General features: G+C 38.3%; 1 protein-coding gene across 2 annotated transcripts in view; it reads right to left on the reverse strand.

Annotated features, from left to right (window-relative positions):
* Positions 1–2,558: 2,558 nt before the first annotated feature.
* Positions 2,559–24,720, reverse strand: part of cdkl5 (cyclin dependent kinase like 5) — a 132,587-nt gene continuing 110,425 nt past the window's right edge. Inside the window, exons 14-19 of one of the 2 annotated variants that reach the window (XM_067992656.1) lie at positions 23,918–24,029; positions 23,723–23,831; positions 21,535–21,637; positions 14,357–14,479; positions 12,939–13,049; positions 2,559–10,607 (exon numbers count right to left, since the gene is read on the reverse strand). In XM_067992656.1, coding sequence (XP_067848757.1) covers positions 10,221–10,607; positions 12,939–13,049; positions 14,357–14,479; positions 21,535–21,637; positions 23,723–23,831; positions 23,918–24,029 — 945 coding nt within the window. In that variant the 3' untranslated portion in view covers positions 2,559–10,220. The remainder of the gene's footprint in view (positions 10,608–12,938; positions 13,050–14,356; positions 14,480–21,534; positions 21,638–23,722; positions 23,832–23,917; positions 24,030–24,720) is intronic. The other variant, XM_067992657.1, reaches the window with a different exon arrangement.

Here is a 24,720-nt window from a genome sequence, read left to right on the forward strand (position 1 = left end):
AAATCCTTATCCTCATCGATAAATCCCTTTGTGGCTTCAACCCACCTTACCTCTGCAACCTCTTCCAGCAAGGGTTGCCAAACCTCAGATTAATTAAAGATTAATCTCCTGGACAGTGCTGCGAGCAATCCAGGAGAAAAATCTTTTTTTTCCCATTTTCTTTCAACACTTTTGTTTATTAATTATAAAAATATTGGAGATGGGAGAAAAAGGCTGTTTGACTGAGTGGGGTAGTTGGAGGCGGGAGGTCATGTGATGAAACCTCCAGCAATACATCCAACCAGAGTTGGCAACCCTACATCCCAGCCCAAGCTCAAGTCTTCATTTTGGCCTCCTGTATTTTCTCCTCATCTCTTGCACCGGGGGCAGAGCCTTCAGCTATCTTGACCCTAGTGTCCAGAACTCCCCACCGACCCCCCCAAAACCTCCTGTGTTCGCTTCTCCCCTTCCTGCCTTTAAAAGTCGCTCCAAATTTTTTTAAAAAACTGCACCTGTGCTTATCTTACCTAACTATTCTACTGCTTGGCATCTGCAATCACCTATGTGAAGCACCCATGCCTACTAAAAACTGGATTAAGACTTCCAGCCAGCAGAGGAGACTTTCATCCCTTCAGTCTGGGCTGAATTTGAACCCAGATAGAAACTGAACATATCAACACAAAGGACAGAATTCCAACAGCTTACAAGACAACAGAAACAGCCAGGTGCACATACAGTATTATATACCTGGGGCTTGATAATTGCAGGTCTTATATACAAGTCAATGATCCTCAGGGCCAGTGAGGTGGACCTTAGTTCTTAGGCCACAGGTAGAAGGCCAGTGTCCCCATGGCACATTTTACTAATGACAAAAAACTGCAACTGCTGGAAACACTCAGCAGCTTAGGCTGAGTGGAGAGAGCAGAGGAGTTGATGTTTCAGGTGTGGACCCTTTGTCAAAACATAGGGTTCATACCTGAAATGTCAACACCTCTGTTCTCTCCACAGGTGATGCATGACCTGCTGAGTGTTTTCTGTTTTAGTTTTACATTTTACTAAGGGTTGAGTTTAGACAATTTAATATATAGCCTAATAAACTGTGGTTGAAAAACCAAAGTCTACTAGGTTCAAGAGATCATGAAGTGTAGTTTGGAGATTGAAAAATAATTTAAACATTTTCGGGATTATGGATGTCGCTGGCAAGGCAGGCATTTATTGCCCATTCCTGCTTGCCTTGATAAAGCTAAAGAGTTTGCTAGGTCACTTTAGAGGGCAGTTAAGAGACACCTATGAGACACCAGTTCCACATGGTGTGGAACTGGTGTCTCATAGGCCAGACTGGGTAATCACAGTTTTCCTTCCCCAAAGAGCATTAGTGAACCAGTTGGGTTTTCACGAACATCCGACAGCTTCATGGTCACTTTTATTTATATCAGTATTTTATACACATTTTTTGAAAAACTGAATTCAAATTCTCAAACTGCCATTTGAACTCATGTTCTCTGGATTATTAGTCCAGGCCTCTGGATTACTAGTCCAGTAACATAACCGCTACACTAGCGTACCCCTAAATTATTGATTAAATTATGTTACATTCAGGTGAAATCTACTATGTATGGGCATCATGATCCCTTATCATTCAATGCTCCATTGAGCTCTGATGCCTTCAGTGACTCAGGGTGGTTCTTACAAGAAAGTTGCTCGGTTTAGGAGAAGTTGTCGGGATAAGAACTGCACGTGAAAAATAAGGAAAGCCAAGCGAGTAAGATGTGTTTAAGCAGATCAACTGTGCGACATGCATAGAAAGACCATTGTGGCAATCTCGAGAGTGATGAACATCTGTTTAAAGTAGTTGGAAGCTGTGCCAAGGCAATGAAAATAGGCCTTGAAGAAATAGATCATCTGTAGACCACACAAGCAAGAGATGTAGCCACACATAGATTGATGATTGAAGATTTATCTTTTGAATTATTGTCTTTAACTTGGGAAAGCTGTTTGCATAATATGGAAAATACACAAATACAACAGCAGCCTTTAAACTCTTTGTATTGTGCTTTTTATTTTGCACAACCCGACGTTCTCCTCCCACAAATGTAATGGACTCCATCTTTCCTCTGGTCCTTTTGTCTCTGGTCCAGAGGGTGAAGAATTACACAGGCAATGCATCAGAATCCCTGCTTTGTTCTAATTTAGAGATTTTCAGCCAAATCAAAACAGAGGCTTCATGTCAAGCAGAAAAAAGAATGAAGTTTCATTCAGCATCGAGTCTTTGCTCATGGAATATTCGCTACTTTCAGTAAACATAACATTTCAGTGAGTAAGATGCAAAACAATATTTTCCAGTTTCAACCAGTTATATGGCAAGATTTAATACTTTAAAGAAAAAAAGCAATTATGTTAGACCTATATCAATCACATGCCCTTTGAGACCCAATATTTTTTCCATAAAGCCAGAGTCTCTTTACATATCCCACAACCAACTGTGATTAGAACCCCCCCCCCCCAATATTACACAATTAAACCTAAATACTAGGAACAAAATCAAGAATGCTTGACATTTTAGTGCAAAAAATTGCATTTTTATAAAGACGTGTTTTACAAGATCCATTCAAAAATACATTGTGCTTAGTAAAAATGAACCAATTTCATGCCAATATTCAGTGACAACTCAAACATTATGATTAAAATTTACAACATAGCTGTACATACAGATGGAAAACACACCATAAAGGTTGAATATACAAACATATAAATGTTATATAAACAATTTACAAATGTTTTATATCTTGCATCAATTATTTTAAAAAAGGGAAAAACTGCAAAAGTTTAAAGAAAACAAAACATAAATGCAACTATGTGACAAACACACACGCTGCCATAAAGAATCCCAGAAAACCAGGACTTTACATGAGCTGAGACCTGAATTCTTGAAAACATGTGCACACTTTTTAAAAAAAATGTAACTGCCTAAAATATAATTTAAATTGTGACTATAGTCATTAAACACTTTTGAAACTTACATACACACTCCCTCAATGTAACTTTTGTTCCCCTGTTGTTTGTACACCTGGGATAATATCCTAACAGAACTATACTAAATAGCAATTTACGTTTATTAGGTTTTCCCCTATTAATACTATAAGCTCCCCAACAGCAATTTCTAACCCCTATACATATGTACTATTAAGATGTAATAGATAATACACCTGTTTTACACACATACAAACCTGTGTGAAGTACTTAGATCTGCATGCATGAAACACAATTCTTTAGACAAATATATACATAAACACTAATTACACCTGCTGGTTTATATTCTGCTGAATTATTTAGACCCTGGGTTTACACTGCATCAATTACCATTGTATAAAAGTTGTTTTAAAAATGTGGCATAAAAATCTCTGCATATTAGTTGTTTTGTGCAATGACTTTTTTTTCTTTAAGTTTTAACTCTGAAAACTGATCTTTTCATGTAAGGTTTAATATAAGAGCGTAGATGTTAAAAAAAAATCTTTGCAATGCTAAAGGTAACAGCAACTGTAAAATTTTAAACTTAAAATTCTGCAGAATATAAGAGCAACCTGTTTCAAAGTCAATGCCAGTTTTACATTTTAGCTGTTGGAGACACTGAAATTCGTAACTGATCTCATTAATACTGAAACTGACCATCTGAGCCTTGTGTGCAATGACATTTAGAAAACACCAATATCACAAATCAAAGAATTGATACTTTTTGTAATACTTGTAAATAAGCACATCTCACAATGGGAATTAGGGTGAATGCTTGTTCACAAGGAATACAAACTCCCCATCAATCAGAATGGCAGCATTGATCAAGGAGAATATCGCAGTACTGGAGAGGATGTCCTGGAGGGGTCAAGAACAGAAATTATGTGGTTAGAGTTAAGAAAAAAAGAGGTGCCATTACACTACTGGGTGTATTCTATAGGCCACCAACCAGTGGGAAGGAGATAGAGGAGCAAATTTGCAGGGAAATTACAGAGAGGTGCAAAAGCTAACGAGTAGCGAAAACTGGGGATTTCGACTATCTTAATATAGACTGGGATAACAATATAAGGAGCAAAAAGGGGGAGGAATTTTTGAAATGTGTTCAGGATAACTTTCTTGACCAGTACGTTTCCGGCCCAATGAGGAAAGAGGCATTGCTGGACTTATTTCTAGGGAATGAGGCGGGCCAAGTGGAGCAAGTGTCAGTGGGAGAGCATTTAGGGAGCAGCGATCATAGTACTATAAGGTTTACAATAGCTATGGAAAAGGACACAGACCACTCTAAGGTAAAAATACTCAATTGGAGGAGGGCTAATTTCAATGGGATGAGAACAGATCTGGCCCGGCTAAACTGGAATCAAAGATTGGCAGGCAAAACTGTAATTGAACAGTGGGCGGCCTTTAAAGGGGAGATGGTTCTGGTACAGTGTAGGCACATTCCCACGAGGCAGAAAGGTAGGGCAACTAAAGCCAGAGCTCCCTGGATGACACAAGAGATAGCGAGTAAGATGAAACGGAAAAAAGGGGCGTATGACAGATGTCAGGTTGATAACACAAGTGAAAACCTGGCAGAATATAGAGAGTTCAGAGGGGAAGTGAAAAAGGAAATAACAGGGGCAAAGAGCGAGTATGGAAATAGACTGGTAGCCAACATAAAAGGGAATGCAAAAGTCTTCTACAGTCATGTAAACAGTAAACAGGTAGTAAGAGGAAGGGTGGGGCCAATTAGGGACCAAAGGAGATCTACTCATGGAGGCAGAGCAGATGGCCGAAGCACTAAATGAGTACTTTGCATCTGTCTTACCAAGGAAGATGCTGCCAGAGTCTCAGTAAAGGAAGATATAGTTGAGATACTGCATAGGCTAAAAATTGATAAAGGCTAGCTGTACTTAAAGTAGATAAGTCACCCGGTGTGGATGTGATGCATCCTAGGTTGCTGAGGGAAGTAACGGTGGAAATTGCGTTGGTACTGGCCATAATCTTCCAAACATCTGTAGATTTGGGTGTGATGCCAGAGGACTGGAGAATTGCAACTGTTACACCCTTTTCCAAAAAGGGTGTAAGGATAAACCCAGCAACTATAGGCCAGTCAGTTTAACCTCAGTGGTGGGGAAACTTTTAGAAACAATAATCCGGGATAGAATTAACAGTCACTTGGATGAGTGTGGACTGATTAGAGAAAGCCAGCATGGATTTGTTAAAGACAAATAGTGTTTAACTAACCTGTTAAGAGTTTTTTGATGCGGTAACAGAGAGGGTAGATGAGGGCAATGCAGTTGATGTGTATATGGACTTTCAAAAGGCGTTTGATAAAGTGCCGCATGATAAGCTTATCATCAAGATTGTGGCATATGGAATAAAGGGGGCAGTAGCAACATGGATACAGAATTAGCTAAGGGACAGGAGACAGAGAGTAGTGGTGAAGGGTTGTTTTTCAGACTGGAGGGAGGTGTACAGTGGTGTTCCCCAGGGGTTGGTGCTGGGACCACTGCTTTTCTTGATATATATTAATGACTTGGACTTGGGTGTACAGGGCACAATTTCAAAATTTGCAGATGATACAAACTTGGAAGGGTAGTGAACAGTGAGGAGGATAGTGATAGACTTCAAGAGGATATAGACAGGCTGGTGACATGGGCGGACACGAGGCAGATGAAATTTAACAAAGAAAAATGTGAAGTGATACATTTCGGCAGGAAGAACGAGGGCACGACTCTAAAAGGGGTACAGGAAGAGAGGGCGATCTGGGGTTTTTATGCACAAATCGTTGAAGGTGGCAGGGCAGGTTGAGAAAGCAGTTAAAAAAGCATACGGGATCCTCAGCTTTATAAAAAGAGGCATAGAGTACAGAAGTCAAGATGAAACTTTATAAAATACTGGAGTACTGTGTCCAGTTCTGGGCATCGCACTTTAGGAACGATGCGAAGGCCTTACAGAGGATGCAGAAGAGATTTACTAGTATGATTCCAGGGATGAGGGAGTTTACAGTTCCGTGGATAGACTGGAGAAGCTGGGATTGTTCTCCTTGGAACAGAGATGCTTGCGAGGAAATTTGATAGAGGTATTCAAAATCATGGAAGGTCTAGACAGAGTTGATGGAGAGAAACTGTTCCCATTGGCAGAAGGGTCAAGAACCAGTGAACATAGATTTAAGGTGACATGAGGAAAAACTGTTTTACACAGCGAGTGTTTAGGATCTGGAAAGCACTGCCTGAGGGAGTGTGGAGGCAGATACAATCATGGCCTTCAAAGGGGAACTGGATAAGTACTTGAAAGGAAAAAATTTGCAGGGCTACAGGATAGGGCGGGGGAGTGGGACTAGCTGGATTGCTCTTGCAAAGAGCCTGCGCGGACTCGATGGGTTGAATGGCCTCCTTCCGTGCTGTAACCTTTCTATGATTCTATGATTTTAATGATAGAAGCCAATCAATACCTGTTTACTGAAAATAATAACATTACAATGTCCTTCTGTGCTGAATATCCCACCTCTTTAAAGAAATCATGTTCATCAATTGCTTTAACATATATATTCGTTGAAAAATTATTTTAGTCTGAGCCATTTTGAATACATAATATGGAATATATTGTGAAAAGTAAGAAGCTCAATGAGAAATCTAGGCAGTGTAACTAACCAGATCATGTAATAATCTTGGAAGAACGAACCATACGTCACAGTAGCAGGAACATAGATGTGACAATATTGTGAAATATTGGTACAGCACATAAGAAAGCATTCAACTTCTTCAATTGCAAACACAAACCATATTCACAAAACAGTCGTCCCTAGAAAAGATGTTGATACAGAAGTCGTGGAAATCTTTCAAAAAAAAATCAGGCAAGATACCATTGAAAGAAATCACACAATGTTGTGCAAATTTAACTGTAAACCAACAAGGCACTATTTTCAGGGAGAAGTATATGTGTAATGTCATTAGTTAAACATGCTTTTTGCAGGAAGTGTCTGGGCATTTTTGGCATGCCACAAATTTAGTGTCTTGTACTAATGGAAAGTTTGGAACCTACATATATATTTTAAAAATGGAACTCTAGTGTTTAATGAGAGAAATTCACTTAAAGCTTGCTTAAAAATCTAATAAGGTCTTTATTTTGAGATCACAAGTTGAACAAGATAAAGTCCCTAAATGAGTTTGATGTTATTAAATTGTTAATGTGACAAGGATAAAGGATGAAATTACAGGTCAAGTCTCACTTGCAAAACTCAATGTTATTAAGCTGGCACATCACCTTTTACAAATTCTTAAAAAGGACAGACGTACAGATGGTTCTGAAAATGCCCATTCATAGAGAGAACTCCACGTTTTTCTCAAAATTGTTTAAAATCTGGTAAATATTTTAGTTTGTCGGTGACTCATCACTTCTTACCGATGAGTGAGTACAGAAAGCATATAACCTTTTTCATTCATTTGAACCCACTTGTTACTAAACAATAGAAACGGTTCTATTGATTCATGATCCCCTCCACAACAGTTGTCAACATTGCTCTTAAGACAGAGACCTCAACCACATACAAGTACAAATTCTGCATTCTTGTGAGATCTGTGAATGTGAAAAATTGATTTTGATCAGTCAGGTTAATATACAGACAACATATTAAAAAAAAGGGCTTTGTAAAATTTCCTTGATGTGTCTTATCAAAGTCATCAGTCTGACTTTTAAAAAAAAAAGTAACTAGCTTCTTGCACTATTGGAAAATCAAAATGTTTTAGCATACTGTGTAGATGGTGACAGTTGTGATTAAGAGATATTAAAAGGACTGTACCTGGGACTGAGATTAGAATGTGGTCACAAGCTCATTAACGGTTCATTACTGCCCCTGCTGCATACTTCCTTTGAGCATTCCAGGTTTTCAATGAACAAGTGTAACCTCTTACACTGCTATCCTGCCATTCGCCTAAATTGTATATTTTAGGGAGAAAAAAAGACACTAAAAGACAAATTACACGACAAGTGTAATTACATGCCGTTGTTGGTTGTTCCTATGTTGGTATTTACGACAAGGCGACAGGGTATTCCAAATGAGACAATTTCATGTGAAAAACAAATCCTAGACTCTGCCTAAGACCTTAATTTAACCACCTTATCAAAATCACAAAGCATTACTTTTTGGTGGTATGGGGTGAATTACTGACCTGCACATGTGCCTAAGTGGTGTTCTACTTGTCCATTTGCAAAGCCAGAGCTAAAGTGGGACCTTGCACAAACCTTTAATTTCTCTTTTTGTCATTGTTTTGCCCTAAAATATATATTTTTTTGTCTATGGGATCACTGCACAAGTAAAGAGACCAACAATGAAGAACAAGAGGCACAAGATAAGGCATATGCAAAAAATAGGTGTCGGATGCTAGAAATGCAAAATTACATGGAAATAACTTGCATGTTCTAACACAAGAGGACACAATCTACAGCAAGGTAAACATACATGACAATCATAATCCAGTAAAAGTACAATTTTGTTAAATAGTTTTCCTGTCACATAAGGCCACAGCCGTTTATTTTGCATTGAACACCAGTTTAGGGAGTGGATCTGAGGGTGTTGACTCATTTCTCTTGCTTGCTGGGCTTGTTTCCTGGGGTCGAGTTCCCACAGATAATTACATGTGTTACCAGCTGCAAGAAGGTGACAGTCTCCTGCTTTGGTGAAGCGCCCCAACCCCACCACTAACATAGGCATTGGTCATTTACAGGGCATGTTGGGAAGAGCGTGTAATGATCAACATCCACACAAAATTGAAAAACTACTATGCAGTCTGGACCCCTTTCTAGAAACCTTGCCCATCAACTCCACAGCAAACTCCAAATGAGGGAAGGGCAGACTGATCAGAGGGAAGATGGAAATTCCACATTTTATGCTCTTGGTGCCTCAACAATAATGACCGAACCAAATGGCACCCCTAGAAAAGGTAGTGTAGTTCTGGTGCTGGTGCACTCCCAGCTAACATTGTCCATGGCCACCATCAATGAAGCAACACTTATGTACCAATATGTACAACTAATGTATCAATATTTCCTCCTGAGTAAGCAAAATATAAATTACTGCACAGATATATAAACTAGCATAAAATTCTCAGAGGGCGAGAGGAGACAAAGCAAATTTAGCACAGCTATATAGCAAAACTCAGGTCATAATGATAATGAATAATACAAAACTCATACAGGAAAGAACAGAAATAAACTTTTTTTAAGAAAAGCTGCAATGATATTACTGAAAAATAATTTTTACAAGCTAGAAGACACTAGAGATCTGAACGTTGCATCTGTACTCTTGCAACTTTTATAATCTGAGCCGAGTGCATTAGAACTTTAATTCTCTATACAATATATATGTCGTTCACTATTTACCATAACATGTAGTAAATTAAAACCCAATATCCCTACAGTTCAATTCACCTGGTGCAGTAGCATTTAAGTTCAAGCCATATGATTCGATTGAATCCTAATATCCATCACTGTCCAAAAGAATGAAAATGATATCATCTCAATTGCATATACTGCAAAATAACAGGCTCAATCATGTTTCAACAACACCTCTTGAGTTTAAATGATGTTGATGAACCACTTGAGTGTTGCATTTTCAGTTAATGACATGTTACAATCGTGTAACAATTTGTAATTTGAGTTATTCTATATATCATTTTCAGAAAGTACTTTGTACAGATTCTATATTACATACCAAAAATAAAATCCTTTTATCAAACTTTGACAAGCTACTAACCACACACCAAATATAAGTAACTACCAGTATATTCGCTGAAATTTCACCATCCATATGCTTAAATATAATGCAAGTTTATAATAGTTATGAGGAAGAAAGTGTACCAAATGCCAAAAAGCTTGCGAATAAACTGTGCATTAGTACACTGTAACATTGTGCTCTATGAAAACATGGATCTCAGGACAATTTCGAGTTCCCCCCAACAATGTACAAATATAATATTCGCTATAACTACAAACTGTTAGAGTAATTCCAACACCATATGATTTGTTAGAAATCATTGTGGACATTTGTCATTCCTACACAGCTGCTTGGTGCTGCTGTGCAAAACCTTTCAAACAATTTAAAAGAATTCTGCAAAATGGATCACTGGTGTAATTGTTAAGTTTTTTAAAAAGTTACTTAAAACATTACATTAGTAATGTTTATTACATGGGCCTGGTTATTAATCTGAAATAGGACTACTATTCAGCTTTTAAAATGATGACATGAAATACAACTATAGTGCTGTTTCCTTTAAATCATTTAGATTTGGCATTCTGGGGCGTGCTGTTCTGGTTAAATGTAGAGAATGACCATTCTGACTGGATTTGGAGATCATCTGGTCAGGGTTCATAGTTCCATCAATTCCAGTCCTGCCACTTGGTAGCACGTGCCAGATGGGTTCCATTTGGCCAGGTAGTTGGAAAGTTGACCTGGGTTTTGCCTGGGAATCTTGTCGTACATTGCTATTATGAGTCTGTCCCACTGCGTGGATGCGACCCTCACCATGAGAAGATTTGGCTGGCTGGTTTGGCAAAGGTTGAAACCGCACGTCTGAGGAAGCAGAGTGACCGAAAGAAGTAGGAAGCTGCAGAAACTTTCGCAGAGATTTCAAGGGGTGTTTCTGTGGAACATTTAAAAGAAAACTTTCATTCATGGATTAGTTAAGCTGGTAACAAAGCTTTTTTTTTGGTTTTAAATTCTTCTGCTTAGTAGAAAATAACACTATTGGTATGCAGTCCCATTTGAGGATTGGAGCAAACATTCACATTAAAACTGGTACTGCAAAGGGTAAAAAAATGAATTCTGATTTTGTTCAAAATTACAAAGTTTCCTTACATAACAACAGTGACTACACTTCAAAAGTACTTCACTGGCTGTAAAGCGCTCTGGACGTCTTGCGGTTGTGAAACGCAATATATAAAGGCATTTATTTCTTTCCTAACCGTCTATAATGGATCAATAAATAAATATTTTGATTTTGCAGGTGGCAGTAATAGACATCTTTCTGAGAGCCATGAGAAACAAACATTCACTGGTAGGATGAATTCTAGGGCACGGTTAAAAAGCAACATTACTTGGGTGAGATAATGTGGAGATGCCGGTGATGGACTGGGGTTAACAATTGTAAACAATTTTACAACACCAAGTTATAGTCCAACGATTTTATTTTTAATCCCACAAGCTTTCGGGGGCTTTCCCCTTCCTCAGGTGGTGTGGACACCGCCTGAGGAAGGGGAAAGCCCCCGAAAGCTTGTGGGATTAAAAATAAAATCGTTGGACTATAACTTGGTGTTGTAAAATTGTTTACAATGGGTGAGATAAGACAGCACCTACAATGTAAAATACTTATTCAACTTAATATCTTTTTAAAAACTCAAACCAGTGAGATCTCCTTGTTGCTGCCACATGGAGATCTGCATTTTTGGTTTGAAAGAAGCAATCCCGCCATTTGCTGTGAATTACTCAGTGAGTAGCTCCATAGATTTAGCGGTGACTGGCATCTATTTTGGTCCTCTATGTCTATTGAGCAGCAGTGATTTTAAAATTTAGTACTGGTTAAAAAGGACAGATTAAGTGCCTGATAGGGCTGTCACAACCCTTTAATGAATGATGTAAGAGTTGAAAAGGAGAAATCAAAGATAAAGATACTTGACTGGAGAAAAACATGTTGCAACAGGATAACAAGGGGACATGCCCAAATAAACTGGGAAGAAAAACTAGCAGATAAGACAGTAGACAGCGAGAAACATTCAAATTGAAAATGATTATAGTACAAACTGGACATATTTCCACAAGTAAAAGCTGGCACTTTTTTGATGAGTAGAGCTAATAATACAAGAGAAAATCAAGCGGAGTATAGAAAACAGACAGAAAAGAAAAATGATTAGAAAGGTTATGAGAAGGTATGAAGAAAGACTGGCAGGCAAATTATAAAGGATTTTATAAACACATAAAAGTAAATGAGTAGATCAAGAACATGTAAGACCGATTTAGAGACAAAAAAGGATATCTCATGGAAGATGAAGGCAAGACAAAGATGTTGAATAAGTACTATGTCTCAGTTTTCACAGAAGAGCGTGATAGTGGGACTGAAAATGTGCAAGAGGAGGAGCTGGATCAATCAGATAAGCTAACTATAGATAACTAGTACTGAAAAACTTGATGGAACTTAAAAGTGGAAAAGGCATCATAGCATTCATTCTAGAATGCTGAGGGAAGTCAAAGAGGAATGAGCAGAGGCTCTGCCAGCAGGATTTGTTAAAGGCAAGTCGTGACTAACAAATTTAACAGAGCTCTTTGAGGAAATAACAGACTGTATTGACAGAGAAAATTCAGTGCATGTTGTATACATAGATTTTCGGAAGGCAATTAATAATGTGCCACATACAAGACAGCATTAAAGGATGTGGCAACATGGATAGAAAGTTAGCTGAAGGATAGATACCAGAGCAGTGGCCACAGGCTGGATGGACGTAAACTTCTGTCCCCCTGAGATCTACACACATATATACATACAAATACACACATAAAATGATCCAATGAACTGAACACTATCAAAATTTGTAGATGACATAAAAATAGGGAATGTGGTCAATTGTGAAGAGGACTGTAAGCAACTTCAAGAGGATAGACAGTTTAGTAGATTGGGCAGACAGAAGCAGAGAAATATGAGGCGATACATTTGCAGAGGAAGAAAAAGGAAAGGAAATATAGACTAAATGGTAAAATTTTAAACAGAGTAAAAGTACAGGGAGACTTAGGGGTCCACATACACAAATCTTTAAAAGTAGGTAGACATGTTGATGAAGCTGAAAAAATGCATATGGGGTACTAGGTAGAAAATAGGCTTAAATATTAGAACTCTCAACTCAATATACTTCATTTGGGTTGAATGACTACACAGAGTTTTTCATATGACAAGAGTTAACTGTATATTCTTTAAATAAAATACCTGAGACTGAACATCGGCCATCTTGTCTGAAGGCCAGTCTCTCCCTCTGTTTTGACTGGAGTGTATAGCCTTTTGTAATGCCAGGCGATCGTGGCCATCACTACTAGGCATCTGAAATGAAGAGATGTATATTAGCAGGGTAATCTGAAGCAAAATAATTTATAGCACTCGGAATTCAGTTTTGGTAAGGACATGCATTCTTTAGTGTTTAGCCTGATCACAGCCTAGAAACAGAATGGAGAGAGTCTGGGTAATACAGCAGATATATATAGTTGGTAGTCAAGATGGTATGTCAAAATTAGACTAAACAAAAGATTACATAGCTTTGTCCAAAAAGTTGCCTTAATCTCTATGGTGCCTATCAGAGGAGGAGGGAGACCATTAAAATATGAGCAGTCCTCAAAAACATTTATGCAAAGATTAATTGTTTTAACAACTATTTGTGGAACAGCTGCTTGCTATATTCACACATTCTAAAAAATTAAATGTTAAAAAGGTACTGTCTCCGTTTTTGCAAGGGGCTATGTACTAAAATGCAAGTTGTTGTTGTGGACTAGTGATTAGAAAATGGGAAGGTTGGTCCTATTGTGCAGATGTCCTGGAGCCAATTAAACCACTAGGTAATCACCTTGTACTTTGATTAACTCATATCATACAAAACTTGTGTTCCAACTCCATTAACCATATTACATCCAAATCAGAAAATACAAATCCAGTAAACAACATTGTAGATTTACCTGCCATAATAGAAGCACAATGTTGCATCAACTGCACAAAACTATATTCTACTGCAAAAAATAAATAAAACATCTTCAAGAAAGTCCATGTTAGTGCTATAAATGAGCTTGAATATGAGGAACAGATCAGCAGCAACAAAAGTCTGCAGCCATGTGCAAAAGCACCTGATTTCCACCTCAAATACTAGACTATCCTTAGTGAGAAAACAGTTACAAGGATAGTGTTCTGTCTGTGTGGTTCAATTTACAACATTCATCTGTAGGTGTGCCTCTGAAATGGTCATAAACTAATCTGCATGCAAAATATACATCAGATTTTTTCTCCTCTAAAAAGCACCATAGTTAGATTATGTGCATAATTCAGCATTCCCCGATTGCATGCAGCTGTGCCTTGTTGCTGCTTTCTAAATCTGGAACCGTCTGATTTTTGTACATGCTGTTAGTCCAATAGCAAGAAAGGAAAGCTTCTTTTTGCCCAGAAACAAAATTGAGAGTAACTAGTAATGATCATAAGTTAAGTTCCTGAATGCATTCCCAACATTATTTATGAGGATTCAGGGGAAGACCCAAGCTTAAACCCATTTCAAATAAATTTATACCCAGTATGTGCATGCTCTAGCAGTTATTTGCATTGAAGTATTATAGTTGTTTGTTAGGAATACAGTATTTAAAAATGAATACCATGGGAAGATTGACTACAGGTAGTTCTCTTGAGGAAGAGATATGTTTTAAATGACTCTTTGCACTAAAAAGAGGAAAGAGGGATTTTCTGATACTTGGATTTTCTCCATCGTTGTTTTCTGTCTGTAATATAAGATACAAATATGCCAAGTGCATAGATATTGCAACACAAGCTTCTATATATTCCTGTGTCTTTTCATTGCACAGTCTTGATTTCTTCAAATAATCATCAATAACTGTACAGCCAGGGACATTTTCCTTTGTGCAAGTTTTGCAGTAACAATGTTAGATTACCAATCATAGATGTGTCCATTCTCATTCTTTTAAAGTTCAACCTTCAAAAATATTGGGACTATCTGGGGTCACTTTTTTTGTGACATCAATTTGATCAGGTGATCTTCCCCAATCCACCGAGTGCAACAACTTGCCTAGAACCACACCCATTTTTTTTTGACTGACTGTAATAATACTGAAAATTCAAGCATAATATGACATACACAAACTAAAACAGATCCAAGTTAAAAACTGAACTGGAGAGTAAACTAGGCAGAAGCTTTGCATATAGCGATTGAGAAAAGTCACACCTAAAGTAGGCAATATATTTCTCTTCATTCATTCACAAATCGGAATATGCTACATCACAAATAATGTCGCTAGTACTCTCGAGAGATGCATGTTCAGGCTTGCTTGGAGCACTGTAGCATCATAGATTGTTGGCAAAAGCAAGTAAACTGCTATAAGTGGTTGTTCTGCATACGTCCCTCTGTGGTCAAGATGTGGGCACAACAAGAGAAAAGGATCTGATATTCCCCATTGGTTCTTCTCTTTGGGAATAAAACAGAAAAATACATTCTACTCAAATTGCTGACTTTCATTTAGCGTCGAGTTAACTCAAGGTTTTGTTCACGTAAGAAACAAACATGCCAACATTCTATCTATATGGACAGCTGAAATACAAAGACGCAAAGAACTTTTTAACAGAAAAAACAAGTGATGGATAAAACTGCCACTATGATTTCCTTAGACAAATGAAAATCAGATACAATCTCATGCAAAAATGACACATCTAACTACTGTCCTAGCGACATGCCAAGTTAAGTGGGCCAAGCTGCAATGGTCTCAAGAGCAGGCTTTGCATTTGGAACCATAAAATTGGTGCCATCAGTCCTGCTCAACCGTGATCTCAGTTTCCTCCTCCACATCTACTCCGTTATCAATACTGCTTTCTTCTGCTTCCACAACACTGCCTATCTCTGCCATTACCTCTCCCCCCTACAGTAACCTACTCCACATCTTAATCACCTTGAGGCTAAACATCTTTAACTCTCTTTTAGCAAACCTCCTTGCCTCAACCCTCCACGAGCTTAGGAACATAGGAACAGGATAGGCCATTCAGCCCCTCGTGTCTGCTCTGCCATTTGATAAGATCATGGCTGATCTGTGATCTAGCTCCATATACCTGCCTTTGGCCCATATCCCTTAATACCTTTGGTTGCTAAAAAGCTATCTATCTCACATTTAAATTTAGCAATTGAGCTAGTATCAATTGCCGTTTGCGGAAGAGAGTTCCAAACTTCTACAATCCTTTGTGTGTAGAAATGTTTTCTAATCTCACTCCTGAAAGGTCTGGCTCTAATTTTTAGACTGTGCCCCCTACTCCTAGAATCCCCAACCAGCGGAAACAGTTTCTCTCGATCCACCCTATCCGTTCCCCTTAATACCTTACAAACTTCGATCAGATCCCCCCTTAACCTTCTAAACTCCAGAGAATACAACCCCAATTTGTGTAATCTCGCCTCGTAACTTAACCCTTGAAGTCCGGGTATCATTCTAGTAAACCTATGCTGCACTCCCTCCAAGGCCAATATGTCTTTCCGAAGGTGCGGTGCCCAGAACTGCTCACAGTACTCCAGGTGCGGTCTAACCAGGGTTTTGTATAGCTGCAGCATAACTTCTGCCCCCTTGTACTCCAGTCCTCTAGATATAAAGGCCAGCATTCCATTAGCCGCCTTGATTATTTTCTGCACCTGTTCATGACACTTCAATGATCTATGTACCTGAACCCCTAAGTCCCTTTGGACATCCACAGTTTTTAAACTTTTTACCATTTAGAAAGAACCCTGTTCTATCCTTTTTTGATCCAAAGTGGAGATGACCTCACATTTGTCTCTATTGAATTCCATTTGCCACAGTTTTGCCCATTCAGCTAATCTATCAATATCCCTTTGTAATTTTCTGTTTTCATCTACACTGCTTACAATGCCACCAATCTTTGTGTCATCGGCAAACTTAGATATGAGACTTCCTATGCCTTCATCTAAGTCGTGAATAAATATTGTGAATAATTGAGGCCCCAAGACAGATCCCTGTGGGACTGCACCAGTCACATCTGCCAATGTGAATACTTACCCATTATCTCTAACTCTCTGTCACCTTTCGCTCAGCCAATTTCCTAACCAAGTCCGTACTTTTCCCTCGATTCCATGGGCTTCTAACTTAGCTAACAGTCTCTTATGTGGGACCTTATCAAATGCCTTCTGGAAGTCCATATAACTAACATCCATTGACATTCTCCTGTCCACTACTTTAGTCACCTCTTCAAAAAATTCAATCAGGTTTGTCAGGCACGACCTACCTTTCACAAATCCATACTGGCTCTCCCTGATTAACTGAAAATTCTCGAGGTGTTCAGTCACCCTATCCTTAATTATAGACTCCAGCAATTTCCCCACAAGGTATTATAAGGTATTAAGGGGAAGCTTCAACTCATCCAAAATGCCAGTCGTGCAATGACCCACACAAGGTTCCACTTTCATCCCATCCTCTCCAACCTCCCTTGGTGCCCACCACACTAGCAAGTGAGATCTCAAAATTCTTGTCCTCACTTTCAAATCTCTCTTTGGTCTCGTCCCAACCTACCATAGTGATGTCTCCCAGCTTCACGTCCTTGCATCCACCTTCCACCTCTGTAACACTGGCTTTTCCTTGTCCCTTGCTCAATCATTGGTGACTGCTTGTTCCCTCTGACTTCCCACCTCCTGCCTGTCTTTCCAAAACCTGCAGGAAACCTTTCTCCTCAACCACGCCTTTGGTTCCTTCGCCCAATTCCTCTACACTTTTCCCTCTCTTGCTTAGCGTACACTTTTCATTTTCCTTTTTATAAAACTCTTTGGGATGCTTCTTGCACGTAAGATTTGCACATAATCTTGTGCCCCATCATGGCTGACTTGGAAATTTTGACTGAATGACTGCAAGCCTCTCTGGTGATGGTAAGACCATGCCCCACATTATCTAATAGCAGACGCCGATAAAGGATACGTTTTCCATTGGCTGTAGTTTCATTGTAAATCTGGAGAATCCCAAGTCTTCCCTGATGGACCAAAAATCACTGAACCATAAGAACATCAGAATGTTTTGGAACAGGAAAAGGCCATTACGCTTGATCAGCTTACCCTTTTTTTTCATAGATCTATTCCTCCACCTAACTGACTTTTCACCATATTCCTAAAATCAATCCCCTTTCCAGAAATGCATCCAATTGTCTCAAGCCCACTTATACTGTCCATTTCAATGATAACGTAATCCGCAATGCTATTACCAGTTGGGTGAAAATGTTTAACTTGTGTTCCTTGATATTTGAACCCTTCATCACAGTGAGCAATTTGTCTGGATCAATTCTGTCAATTTCTTTCATAACCCTGAAAACTTCAATTGGGTCACCTCAAAGTCATTTCTTTTCCAAAGGAACGAGCCCAACTTCTTTAACCTTTTCTTACAATAAACTCCCTTGATATCATAGAATCATACAATACAGAAGGAGGCCATTTCTCCTCACCTCCCCTCTGGTCCTTTTGCCAATGATCTTAAATCTGTGTCCTGTGGTTACTGACCCTCCTGCCAGTGGAAACAGTTTCTCCTTATTTACTCTAATCACAACCATTCAATATTTAAACACCACTATTAAATCTCCCCTTAACCTTCTCTGCTTTAAGGAAAATAACCCTAGTTTCTCTCATTTCTCCACATAACCGAAGTCTCTCATCCCTGGTATCATTCTTGTAAATCTCCTCTGCACCCTTTCCAAGGCTTTGACATCTTTCCTAAAGTGTGGTGCTCAGGATTGGACACAATACTCCAACTGAGGCCTCACCAGTGATTTATAAAGGTTTAATATAACTTCTTTGCTTTTATACTCTATGCCTCTATTTATAAAGCCCAGGATCTCATATACTTTTTTTAAAAACAGCCTTTTCAACTTGTTCACATACACAAACCTTCAAAGATTTGTGTATGTGAACTCCCAGGTCTCTCTGTTCCTGCACCCACTTTAAAATTGTAATTTAGTTTATATTGCCTCTCCCCATTCTTCCTTTGAAGGATGTGTCTGCCCATTTCACCAGTCTGTCTATGTTCTTCTGAAGTCTGCTAATATCCTTCACTGTTTACTACATTTCCAAGTTTCGTGTCATCTACAAACTTTGAAATTATGCCCTTTATACCCAAGTCTAGGGTCACTAATATATATCAATACAGACCCCTGGAGGACACCAGTGTATACTTCCATCCAGTCTGAAAAACAACCATTCATCACTACTCTCTGCTTTCTGTCTCTTTGCCAATTTTGTATCCATGCTACCACTGTCCTTTAATCCCATGGACTTCAATCTTGTTAACAAGTCTATTATGTAGCACTTCATCGAACGCCTTTTGAAAGTCCATATGCACAACATCAACTACATTACCCTCATCAACCCTCTCTGTTATTTCATCGAAGAACTCAGTCAAGTTTGTCAGACACGATTTTCCTTTAACAAATCCATGCTGTGATTTATTAACCGATGTTTTTGCAAATGACAATTAATTTTATCTGGGATTATGGTCTCTAAAAGTTCCGCCACTATGCGTTAGGCTGACTGGCCTGTAGTTACCGGGTTTATCCATCTCCCCTATTTTGAACAGGGTGTAATCTGCAATCTTCCAGTCCTCTGGCACCACTCCCATATCCTCGAAGCATTGAAAGATTGTGGCCAGAGCCTCCGCTATTTCCACCTTACTTCCCTGAGTAACCTCGGATGCATCCCATCCGGACTGGGTGACTTGTCTACTTTGAGTACTGGCAACCTTTTAAGGACCTCCTATTTATCTATTTTTATCCTGTCGAATTTCTCTACCCCCTCCTCCTTTACAGGTGACATTGGCAGCAGCCTCTTCTTTTGTGAAGACAGATGCAAAGTACTCATTGAGTACCTCAGTCATGCCCTCTGCCTCCACAAGATGATTTTCTTTTCGGTCCCTAATCGGCCCCATCCTTTCTTTGACTATCCCTTTACTCCTTATATGTTTATAAACGACTTTAGTGTTCCCTTTTATGTTACCTCCTAATTTTTCCCTTACACTCTCTTTGCCCTTTTATTTCCTTTTTCCAGTTCACCTCTGAACTTTCTGATATCTGAAATCATCTTCGTTGCTCGTCTTTGTAGCCCCTCAGGGGCAATAACAACCTTCCTGTGATTTGGTAAGCCAGAACTAAACACAATACTCCAGATGAAGGTCTGACCAATATTCAAAAATAATACAAATTCTCTTAATTTGTACTAAATCTCTCCCTTAGAGCAATGCAACAGCCATTTTTTTAAACTGCAGTTTAACACTGTGCTGATGGTTTTATAGGTTCATGGACAATAACTGCTTAATTTGTACAGCCCCAATATGACTTTCCCGATTACTCCTGAAAGTTGTATGCTGTTGAAAGACAGTGCAGGCAAGTGTCATGGGTATTTGTCACTAAGAATGTAACAAATCTTAAAACAGGAGCTGGCACCAATTAGAACTGAAGTAGCTGCAGTAGGCCATGGTGTACCATTACCCAAGTGTGGGGCCTGCCATGGTGGTATTTATGAATATGCAAAAGTAAAACTTTGCTAAATCTTGACAAAAGGTGAAAAAAAGGTCTATGAGAAAACTGTGACCCTTTTGCTACAAAAATACACAAATTCATAGTGAGGCAGTAGCAACAACAAAAAGATATTATCTGGTTAAGAATGGTGAGAACAAATGGATGCACCCAAGAATGATGAAAATCACCAGACCAAAATAACAGCCCAAAAATGCAAACTTCTAATAAGAACAATGTCCCTGTGTGAGACCCCCCCCCCCCACACCTTAAGAAACAGCAATTTATTATTTATATGTGAAGGTTGAGTAACTGAGGTAGCAATAAAGTTTCTATAAACTTAAAGCTACAGGAAAAAGTCAAACTTACAAAAGACTGTACGAAAAGACTACATATTCTGTTTATTTCACATTAAGCTTGTATTCAGAAACAAAACATCAATTTGTACTTTCAAAACCTCTCAGTTCATATCAGGGAGAGAATTTCCACTGAGCACAGAAACGCAGCACCGCTTAGGCTACTCAATTTTACAGCGAAGATCCATCATGCTACAAATGCCTTTTACATCAGCAGTATACTTGAGTGATTTAAAATGAGGCTTCTACTTTTCTGGTTATAAATATTACACTATTTTTAGTTGAAGTTGGTCTGGGAAAGAAGCTGCACCTCCTCGTTTTTGACTAGTTACGATTCATGTTGGAAGTTCCATTTTCATGCTGATATAATTACTTGGATGAGAAAAGCTACAGCAATTTATCAATCGTAAAACTTGTAAAATTCTCAGTCAAGGACACTAAATCGGGAAGCCAGATTGGCTTTTCTTGTAAACCAGTATCATGTCCTAGCCAAAAAATATAGCTTATCAGGAACCCCTGAAAATAATTCAGCATAATATTGTAGTCCCACACCTGGCATTACTGGTCTGAAATTCTAGTCACGTGATTGGATATGTGTTTTCAAACTAATAAATAAAATCATTTGACTACAATTTAAAAACTAAAGTTCTGTGCTACCATGTTAAACAGCTCCAGAATATGCATAAAACCAACAGTTCCACCACCTCCACAGTTTATCCACTGACCCTTAGACAAAGATTTTTTGTATTCCTTTTATCCCATTGGCTGTATTAACAATTCCTCATTTGGAGAACTGCCAGAAAGCAATTAGATCTGGAGCTCATTCCACAAAATAAGCATTTAGAAAATATTTTCAAAAGGCAAATCTAAGAGCCTCTCCCCACTCCACAATCCATTGTAAATACTCTTTGACAGCAATCAAAACTTACAGTTTGTGATTTCTTCTTTTTCTTTTTTATTGCTCTGAAAAAACCCTTTCCCTTTTCCTTAGTTTGCTCAGGAGGGCTTAGGTTAAGATTCTCTGTACTTTTCCTAAAATTAAGAGCAATAGATTAATCTTCAAGTTCACAGCTACAAGAAACTGATTTGGATTTAAGAACAATGAATGGAATCCATTCTGAAGAATTGTGTGTGGCACATTCAATAACAACTTTCAAAAGAGAATTGGATAAATACTTAAGGGAAAAAATTTGCAGGGCTATGGGGAAAGGGCAGGGAACTGAGACTAATTGGATAGCTCTTTCAAAGAGCTGGCACAGGCGCGAATGGCCTCCTTCGGTACTGTGTCATTCTATGATAACATGAGAAAACTATCCAGTTGAACCAAGTGAAAAATAGTCCCCTGCCAAGTTTACATGCTATTAAGATATAAGAAAAGTTAACAAAAAAAAGAAAATAAATATTCACCCCATCAGTACACTAACATTCGCAACAGGGCAAGTACTCTAGAAGCAAGTAGAAGGAAAATTTCCCAGTATACTCTTGTAATTAGCAGCTTCTCGGTGCTTGGCTTTAAAGAAATACCTAGAATTCAGAAAAGGGCGTTCTTGGTGTTTCATCACATCTGTAAATTGCTTCAACTTTGCTGCCTGAAAACCTAATGAAACCCATGTGAGTTGGATAAATCTCTGGATAATATTACTTTAGGAGATGATAGATGGGACAACAGATCTTAAGCGTTAATGCCTTTACAGTTACTTTTTAAAGTTATCAAATAGTGATAATTAAATATGTTGACAGTAATAAACCATAAGATGCTAGAATGAAAATAGTTTATATTATATCTTGCAACTTACCATATTGGTTTAGTTTCCACGTGAGCAAACACACACTTCTTTTCCTACACCCTTCCTGATATTGAGATTAATGACACACAAGCACTAGCATCATAACTGCCCCTAAATATCACCATGAACAAAAAATTAAACCAAATAAAAATACTCATTATGCAGAATATTCAGCACAGAAACAGGTCATTCGGCCCAACACGTCCATGCTCCACACGAGCCTCCTCCCTCCCTACTTCAACTAACCCTATCAGCATATCCTTCTATTCCTTTTTCCCTCGTGTTTATCTAGCTTCCCCTTAAATGCGTCTATGCTAGTCGCTATTCTGTACAACACACAAGTTTTATGCTTCACTGTTAACATTAAAGACCCACATGTGACATTAATTAAACATTGCATATGAGGCTGAGTTTTTAAAATTTTAATTTCCCATATCCTCAAAAGCTATCCCCTATATTATTTTTAGTCTGCCTGAACTCATACCTACATTTCAAAAGTAAACAAACAGCCTGATGACAAATCTCCAACAATACATCCTTTGATGGCCAGCTGTCACCCAATCAGGGATGTCATCCCACTTTTTTCTTTCCCTGCATGGACATACTGTGAATTCTAATGGGTGTGGCTAAGACTGGGAAATGTGCAGAATGAGAGAAATTGAATCTGCATCCTCTCATTCCACAGCACTAAACCTTAGTGCTCCAACACACTGCATAAGTAGTTAATCAAAATGAGGGACTGGAAACACCACATTGGTGCAGTACTGAACACACGTCAAACATTGGGATTGTGGTTTATCAGAAAAATGTTACAAATTACCATCACTAAGTACGACACTGAGGACTTGAGTGATCTCAGAATACAAACTGGGAAGTTTCTTGAAATGAAAAACAAACTTTCAGAAGATTATGATTGCTCATTTTATTTTCAATGGTCAAAACCTTTTTTGACCCACATTTAAACAGGTAAATATTAAAATTAATTTTACAATGACAATTTTAAACCGTAACCCTTTTTATCCCAACAAGTTGCATTTATTCAGCACTCCTCATGTGCAGGAAGATGCTTGTGCTGGAATTCCTATTGGTAATTCCACACATGAAAGTGCAGTTTTGCACATAATTCAATTATGTATTCACTCTGCACATATTACTTAAAGCCGACTTGACTTAAGTGAATAGTGAGGTTTTTTTTCCAAAGGCTGCAAAGATCCAGACAGCCAAGGTACCAAGGTGGTATTGCATTTATTTTTGCACTTGTGCAAGCTTCTTTCAAAGTTCTAATTTTAAAGAACAGAGAAAACAAAGTGAAAGATAACTGCCTACTTACCAAAGATCAAAAGCAGTATGTCTTTTGGAATGTTTTGACTTAGTGTTACTGGTCACTGGTACATTCATTGGACCTCTCTCATTGAATGTTCCCTCCAAAGAAGAATAGTCTGCACAAACAGTAACATTATTAAATATTGCATCACCATCTTGGACTCAATCAAATGATCTACTGACCAACAAGCTCTACACTTACCTTCATAATAACTTCGTACTCGTCTATCCCTGGGCACTGTATCAGAAAATACATATTTATTTTCTTTTGTGGATATACCATCTTCCAAGTGTATGTCATGATATCCTCCAGGCTAAAATGTAAACATAGTAGAACAATTTTACTTCTTGTGTACCCTGTTTTGTAAATAATATTAAATCAGAAACTGTTTATGATGCCTAATAGAAATTCAAGCATCATACAATACTACCTTTTGACAATGCTTGAGTGAGAAAACAATTATATCTAAAGTAACCTTGAATATTACAGCTCAGGCTTTTTGAACACTACTCTTTCAAGAGTTGTACAAGACTTCTCAGGAATGAGTCATGCCCCTCGTGCATGCATCTCTTACATTGCATAGCCTCGATTAAATACCCTAATTTGCAGAAATAATGAACAATGGAGTTTACGTAATATTCCGACTAACTTCTATGACTCTAAATCTCCTATCAATTTGAAAGTAGAAATATCACATGGAACATCAGACTTGTATAAGCCAAAATTGCTACCATGCTTATTTATAAATTCATGAATGAATCATCAGAATTAGGCAGTACACTCCATAGCACACGGCCATATTGTTACACATACAAGAATAAATCAAGGCCAATCTGCTATGACCGCTTTTTTCTTCACCAGAAAATAACTTCATGTAGTCTTAAACAAAAGTTTCTCCAAAATGCTGCCGTATTGGAATTTAAGTATTTTGGAATCTTCGAAACACTCTCAAATGAATGCTCTATGATGCTACTGAACCCCAAATTTTCCAGCTTATAAAGCTA

Source organism: Heptranchias perlo, chromosome 11 (assembly GCF_035084215.1).
Source record: "Heptranchias perlo isolate sHepPer1 chromosome 11, sHepPer1.hap1, whole genome shotgun sequence".
In the NCBI taxonomy this organism is placed as follows: Eukaryota; Metazoa; Chordata; class Chondrichthyes; order Hexanchiformes; family Hexanchidae; genus Heptranchias; species Heptranchias perlo.